The sequence below is a fragment of the Hesperophylax consimilis genome, chromosome 15 (genome assembly GCF_061612785.1).
Source record: "Hesperophylax consimilis isolate HC1 chromosome 15, BYU_Hcon_1.0, whole genome shotgun sequence".
Taxonomy (NCBI): domain Eukaryota; kingdom Metazoa; phylum Arthropoda; class Insecta; order Trichoptera; family Limnephilidae; genus Hesperophylax; species Hesperophylax consimilis.
In genome coordinates, this window is record NC_142850.1 from 7,432,681 (window position 1) to 7,440,327 (window position 7,647).

Genomic DNA, 7,647 nt, shown 5'->3' on the forward strand with positions numbered 1-7,647 from the left:
TATTTTATATTATAGAAACAAACAGTACATGATTTACAGAGTTGAAAAAATATACAGGAATAAGATACTTCACGTTGTGTATCTATGATATGTTTCCTTGTATTGTCTGCTAAGTGGTATGTTTATTCCTTAATTACCAGGTGACTTGTATAGTTTATAGGTGTGTGTGTGTGTGTGTGTGTGTGTGTGAGGGTGTGTGTGTGTGTGTGTGTGTGTGTGTGACGTGTGTAATGTATGTGTGAGTGTCTGTGTGTGTGTCTGTATGTATGCGTAATAGTTTAAATTATTGATATTATTCATTTTTATGGTTCAAAAAATAACAAAAAATACATATTTTAATTGTCAGCAAACCAATAATCAGTTAAAAAGATAACTTTAGTAAGAGACAATATAAATGTCACACTAATCAAATAATAATCAAAGCATTTAAAATAGCTGGATCTAAAACAAGAAATACAAAGACACAAACATTGTCATATCAAATAACTATATTTTGCATATGCATGAAGACATTAAGATGTTACGTCGAGTATGTGTTCACCATTTATGCATTACATATTATAATATAATATAAACAAAATTGGATCAATTCAGAAAAAAATACATGAAATACATTTTTTACAAATCTCACAATCGATCTTACAATTATCTTTATGCCACTGCGTTTTTCAAAAAGTGTTTCATTGAGTGTACATAAACAGTTTGCAGATGTTATTATATAAAATCTTGAGCAACTTTTCTTTACTGAATGTGCTGAATTATTAAATGGAATTGAATTGAAAGCATAGATTTTTAATGAAAAACATTGCAAGCAAATTCGAATCAAAATGCTTAGATTGTATTCAACATAATATAAAAACAATCTCTCTGAAGTAGAGATCATCAACTGTAACTAAAATATTCGTATCCCAAATAAACCAATGAACATACATTATGGGGTAACTATTGTTGTAATTTTAAATAATATGTAGTAGCTGTACTGTATAATTATTAAATGCATAATGTGATGAAATAATAAGTACAGTAATGAAATCTATAATTAATTTCTCAGGTAAATTATACATGCCCATATTGCCCATGTCCAAAACAGCAGCATTAAAAACAGTTGTATTCTAAATTAAAAAGGTTACGGTATTTTAATCAACACCACCATAAAAATACACTTAGTGAATTTACTATGATTAATTACAAATATGTCATATTTTATATGATATCAGAGTATTCATTACCTAATCTATGCAAGCGATATATTAATGAATTTTGTGCTGCGTTAGTGGATAATAAGGTATTTGTAAAATATTAAGGCAAACTCTACCCTTAAGGCTTTCGTATTCCTATCGTTCATCCTATCCATATATAATTTTTAAAATACACTTAGATAAATGTTAGAAAAAAAAATACTGCGATAACTATTATTAAAGCCTATAATATATTACATTACATATTATGAATATATTTTGTGTACCCCAAACGCGTATTAGGAAAATAATTTCCCTCAGGCCTATGTCGTCTTTGGGGATGCTGTGTGGAGGGCCTTTATAAGGAAATGAAGGAGAGGAAGATCTGGGAATGAAAAAGGCACAAAAGGTGGGTGGGAATCTAGGGATCAGTGTGTCTAGGAGTGATGGACGAATGATCTATCCCTCCTGCAAGGCGCAAGGCGATGGATCAAGAAAGACCAGTTGGAGAGTGAAAGGGTCTCCCCAATCCAGCCTCTCCCGATCCGGCACGCCACGCAGTTGGTGGGCGGGCGTGCTTGGTATCGTGCGGGGTATCTTGAACATATGTAACTTGATGAACATATATTTAAATATTGAAAAATTAGATAATAAATTACGAATTCTTCAATTGTTTGATTGGTTAGAAAAATGTGAAGAAAAATATAATAATTAAGAGGAACGGCTGCGCGGCTTTTGTCAAACAAAACTTAAATTGGGATTTGAGGACAAAATAGCCAACGAAACTGATTTTTTATTTTTGTTTTATTAAAGTTTTTACAAATATCTTGTAAGGATATGTGTTTTTTTATTAAATTGTTTTTTTTTTAATTTTATAATTGTGAACTCTAATGACGTCAGTTTTATAACTGACGTCATTAGAGATTTCTATTTTCTATGATTTTAGAGGCAACTTGTGAGTTAATTAACTATGTAAGTATGATAAAATAAAAACAAATTATCCCTATCAACTATAAAAATATGATGAAATATAAAATTAAAAATGATAATGAAAACCACTTTGATGATCGTAGTTTTAAATTACAAACAACCGATTAAGGTGAAATTTATTACATTTTTTTCACAAACTTGCCGTATATAAATTAAAATGTCTACCCGAAAAAGCCAATTTACAATATATATACGTTTTTAAATATATTAAAATTGTATTAAATATATTTTAAATTCTTTTTCGCGACCCACGTATCATATTTTAAAACACAAATAAAAAACTGTATAGATCCGTACTAGATTTTTGCTATACTTTGATTTCAAAAATAATTTATCAGCTCGGTTGGATAATTTGGCTTTAAATCCATATTTATGTTTTGTATAAAATAAGCCGTGTGGCCGTTCCTCTAAAACACTTTATTCCACCGTTAGTAATATTATAATACATTAAAACCAAATTACTACTCCCTCCTTCAGGATACAAAGTATCCTAAAATTAAAATGACACAACCACTCGAGTGATTGGTTGTACATGGTGCAGCAAAACAGACAGTGCAGTTTTGAAGGACTGGTTCATCCCGTAAGGTGGGGGTGGGAACCTGGGCGGAGTCTCATTGTGTCGGGAGGGTCGTGCCGTTTTCAGTCGTTACCATGGTTTGGACCGGACAATACCGGAGTTTCGACTTCCGCATGTTTTTTTAATATGGCCGTTCTTTCATCGCCACCCAGCGGGCCTTCCGGCTGCAAAATGCGACTACTTCCTGTGTGGTTAATTGACGAAAAATGTTTTTAAATATCGGCTTTATAGCTTGGAAGAAATCAACCACCGAATTTAGGAGAAAATCGCTGCTATACCCGTCAAGAGGTGCCAAAATGCGGCCCAAAACTTCAGAAATCGCCTTCATCAATGTATCGCTGTTGAGAGTTATCATATTTCTGGTGTCATATTCAGGATGCACAAAACGGCATGATGTACCGATTAAAATACAATAAACCCCATTTTATTAATAGCCCTTCAAAACTACACTGTCTATTTTACCGCACCCTGTATAATATATACACATACATTTACCATATTATTGAATTAATTTCAAAATATTAATATGGAAACAATTAAACTGCTCACTTCGGTTTAAAGCCAATTAATCCTGGATTTCACCGTCATTTCAGATAAATATTTATTTTTATTTTTAGGTTCGCGATTGCTAAAAACGTTTCTTCTACTTGGCGTAATGTGCCAAAAATCGCTCCAATCGAACAAAATTTGCTCTGAAATATTTTGATAATTATACATTACAAAAAACAGTATTTCAAAATAATTTACTTTTTAAAAGTGGTGTCACAAAGTAATTAAAAAAATAACAATTGAAGTGCTGATAAAAACGAGTCACCTTATAAAAACTTATATAATATAGTAAACTTACATAATGCCAATGGAAGAAGAAGCCAGATGCCGTCAGTTATCTTAGAATCTTAGTTGAGTCTTATGTAAAGAGAGGAAAATAATATGACGTAATGCATAAAGGGTTTTGACGACGTTTTGAGAAACGTACCTTACCTGCTCACATTATTTAGAGTAAAAATAATATATAAGTTTTTATATCACATAAGATTTATTTTAAAAACAAAATTTTTGAAATAATTTTATTGTAAAAACAAAAAACTTCATATATTGTCTTTACTGGTTGCTCAGCTCTGTAACCGCGCATCCACTGGACTCTCAGTCCTGTAACTGCCCTTCCACTTGTCTCTCAGTCCTGTAACCGCCTATCCACTGTTCTCAGTCCTGTAACCGCCCATCCACTCACTAACAGTCCAATTTATTTTAGTGTTTATAGTAGAAAAAAAAATCACCGGAGACCATGTCATTTTTAACTCCAATAAGCCCAGGAATCACAGGCTAACGTAAGTCAGGTTCGTAATATACCAAGAACTTGGGGAAAGTGAATAATTTTATAATTTATTGCATACATTATTTGCTAAAGTAAAAACTAACCAGCGGAAAAATATACTTATATATAAATGGCAGACTCAGAAAAAGAACTGTATATAAATATCCTAAGACTGTGTGGGTTTTCCATTTCATTTTATTAATTCCACCTGAAAAAGGAAAAAAAAAATCGGTGTTTAAATTCAATTAAACATCATTGCTGATCAAAGGCCATTTTCAAAATTTAAACCATAGTAATATTCATCTTCAAAATTTGTAGGTACAAATACCAGTAAGAGAAGATATAATCAGTTTTTATTGCTGTCACATTACATGAGTGTATCAATTCTGATGATGATACCATGAATTAGTAGATTCAAATACTAGAAAGAGAAGTTATTATCAATAATGCATAATAAAATGTAAAATTAACCTGCATCGCTACTCGCATATGGGATTTCCACCCTTTGTATGTGCAACTGTTGCTCGGTATTGTGGTGGGATGGTACCGGAACATATAAAAACAAATCTTTTGTAGAAGTCATTCCTCCAAGTCTAGAGGAACATGATATGTTAATTGGTGTAATTTGTTGAAGAAGTTTTAACAGATTTCTTGTTAACGTCATAGATAAATATATATTCGATATGGTTCTGTTCTCTTTTTCAGTTTCATCGATTTGACGACGGACGTTCCAAGCTGATCTGTGCTCGTCAATCTGAAAAAAAAACTTTATTAAATTGTGAAAACTTTCATGAACATAGGTACCTTCAAGGGCGTATGTAGGAGGTGGGGTTAGGGGATTCGATCTCCCGCCCTAATCCGTCTCAGTATTGCGTAGGAAAAAAACTGAATAGTACTCATCTGAGAGGGATCATCGGCCACGAATCCATAGATAATCCCGACGTGTGCAATTAAATTTCATATATTTTTAATAATGAGTATTTTTTTAAAATAAATTCATATTTGGATTACCCAGTGTAATAAATGGTAGATACCTACTCTCAGTAAAGTACACCATTCCAAATCAAAAATTGTGTTTATCTGGCTTCAGTGACTATATTTAACAATCCAGGAACATCGCAAACTTCCTCCTACCTATCTCTTTCTGATCTCCCATGCTTTCAGCTTTACCAAATACCATTAATAAAGGGATTGCAGATTATCTTAATTTTGTACATACACAAAAAAAATTGTTTCATTTTCATTAGCGACTGTTGTCAGTACATTTAATGTAATTTCGCTGGTGCATATGGATAACGTAATTATTTTCACTTACATCCACACCGTTGAGTTTTAGGGTCATATTACAGGATGGATACGAGGGAGCTGATGCACACTGAATATCCATCTGGTCTCCAAGGACGTATTGAAGTTGGTTTCGGTATAACGTTGGTGGATATTGTGGAAAATCTGAAAAATAGTTTTAACATTTAATGTTTTTTTATTTTTTTATATAAAGAAATAAAGTAAGTACATTTATAATCGAATAAACATTAGGTTATCATCTGTATTTTATAAGTAAATACTATTCATTTATGAAAGCGTTATGATTATTAGTTTATGGTTGGAAGAGGAGTGTACAGTACATTATTGTAGTTATTTATAAGTAATTAAGAATAGTATAGGTATTAAATTCTATAATCACAAAGAAAAATTACAATACTACATATTTGCTAAAAGTGATATTATTATAAACTAGCTGTACCCCGCCACGCATTGCTGTGGCTCCGTATCTCTGTGCAGATAGATAAAAATGAGCGCGTATTGCTTTTACGTCCAACAGATGGCGCTTTAAAAAAAACATGTTTTTACCTTTTACATCTATATAATAAATATAATAAAAACACACGCATAATTGAATTCAACTTTGTGTCAAATTTTTTAAATATTGTTTCACAGTGTTCAATATTTGAACGCTCATATATGCTCTATTTTTTTAGGGCAGCCGATTGAATAAAGTTTTTCCTTGGTAAGTAAAATAATTTGTGCGAATGAAGTTTTTAATTTTTAGCATGGAAAATATATTTAAGTCGAGCATGTATGGTTATCCGTAAAAAAAATTGATGCTTGTCTTTTTCTTTAATGTTTTGAATTATTGAATTTTAAATGTGCCCATAGAAATTTTTGTATTAATATAAGCTCTTAATAATAAGCTAAATCCATTTGATTTATAGGTTTTAAAATACAATTCCATTGATTTAATGTTAATTAGAACATAAGTTATGCAGATATTATTTAATTAATTATAAATATTTACCATAGACTGTCAAATTTTGGTGTGCCACGTGGGTGAGAAAGTCGGGAGGTTCTGAAGAGATCTCACAAGCGTACACTCCTGTGGCATTCCTATTCAGAATGTCTACGCTAATTCTGCAGAATTTTGGTCCACATTCTTCGAACTGTGACTCTTTGGAGATGTGATGAACGAGCAGGCCAGAAACATTGAACGCCATCAGCGAGGGCTGTTGGAAAGTTGGATGAAATACAAAGTTTATAAAGCATAGAAATGAGTGAAAAGAAAAAAGAAGAAATTGAAAAAGAAAGTGAATGTGAAAAAGAAGAAAAGGATAAGAAAAGGGAAAAGATAAAGAAAAATAAAAGAAAAAGAAAAAGAAAAAAAAAAGAAAAAAAAAATAAAAAGAAAAAGAAAATAAAAAAGGAAAAAAATAAAGAAAAAAAAAATAAAAAGAAATAGAAAAAGAATAATACAAATATATATATGATAGCGAAAAGCGTACAGGTATATAAAATAATAGTCTATGTTTACCAAACGATCCGTATTGTTTGTCACATATCTGAAGAATTCGTGTCCGTTCTTGTACCATTTCATGGACATGAGACCTGTCCCCTCCGCAGTGTAAGCACATTCCAATATTATTGTTGTGTTGGAGCCAACTATATCGGGAACCTCTATGCTCAGGATTTTTAGGATGCAAGAGCTTGGACCTGTAAAATTATTTATAAAATCTAAAAATATGTTAAAGTTAATTTATATATTACTAATATCTTTGTAATATTGAAACTACAGCTTTTTCAAAAATAATTTGTACAAACAGTGGGTTCATTTTCTCCACGAAATTCATAAAAGCATCGATCAATGATCCACCCCAAGGGCTCAGGGAAAAAGGTAGTTAATTCAATTTATTTTTCAAGTTTCGTAAATCAGTTTCTGACCTCTCACTATTGTAGACCATTCCAAGAATGTGTGAAAGCAACCTGTGGAACTTAAAAACCTCTGAAACCCTGTCTTATTTTTTGTAAGGCTTTAGTATTGTTTCATCTATGAGTAGTGTTATACAATTATTAATTTTAGATATTTAAAAAAAAAATCGTTCATGTTTTCCAGAAAAAAATTTTCACAACAAAGTAAAATCTCAAAAAAATAAAATGTCTTGTAGGTCCCTACTCGTCTGTAGTATTTTCTAGCAGTTTCAAAACCCTTTAATAAATTGAAACAAGGAAGGGTCACTTAGGACTTTTCGTGCGTTTACTTTTTGTAAATGGGTGTCATTAAATCGGGACAAATGTCTCCAATCCCAAAGTAAATC

At 31.5% G+C, this 7,647-nt stretch overlaps 1 protein-coding gene across 1 annotated transcript; it reads right to left on the reverse strand.

The window, feature by feature from the left end:
- Positions 1 to 426: 426 nt before the first annotated feature.
- Positions 427 to 7,293, reverse strand: LOC149417267 (uncharacterized). The gene is made up of 5 exons (XM_089640566.1): positions 7,281 to 7,293; positions 6,867 to 7,045; positions 6,357 to 6,561; positions 5,376 to 5,509; positions 427 to 441 (listed from the first exon to the last, which is right to left on the reverse strand). The coding sequence occupies exons 1-5, from the start codon at positions 7,291 to 7,293 to the stop codon at positions 427 to 429; spliced, it is 546 nt and encodes a 181-aa protein (XP_089496692.1).
- Between the last annotated feature and the right edge of the window lie 354 nt (positions 7,294 to 7,647).

Coding starts and splice junctions, on each gene's coding strand:
- LOC149417267 (XM_089640566.1), bottom strand. Junction 6,562..6,866: donor CAAACAATACGGATCGTTTG/GTAAACATAGAC, acceptor ACTTTCCAACAG/CCCTCGCTGATGGCGTTCAA. Junction 5,510..6,356: donor CCAAAATTTGACAGTCTATG/GTAAATATTTAT, acceptor ACTATTTTTCAG/ATTTTCCACAATATCCACCA.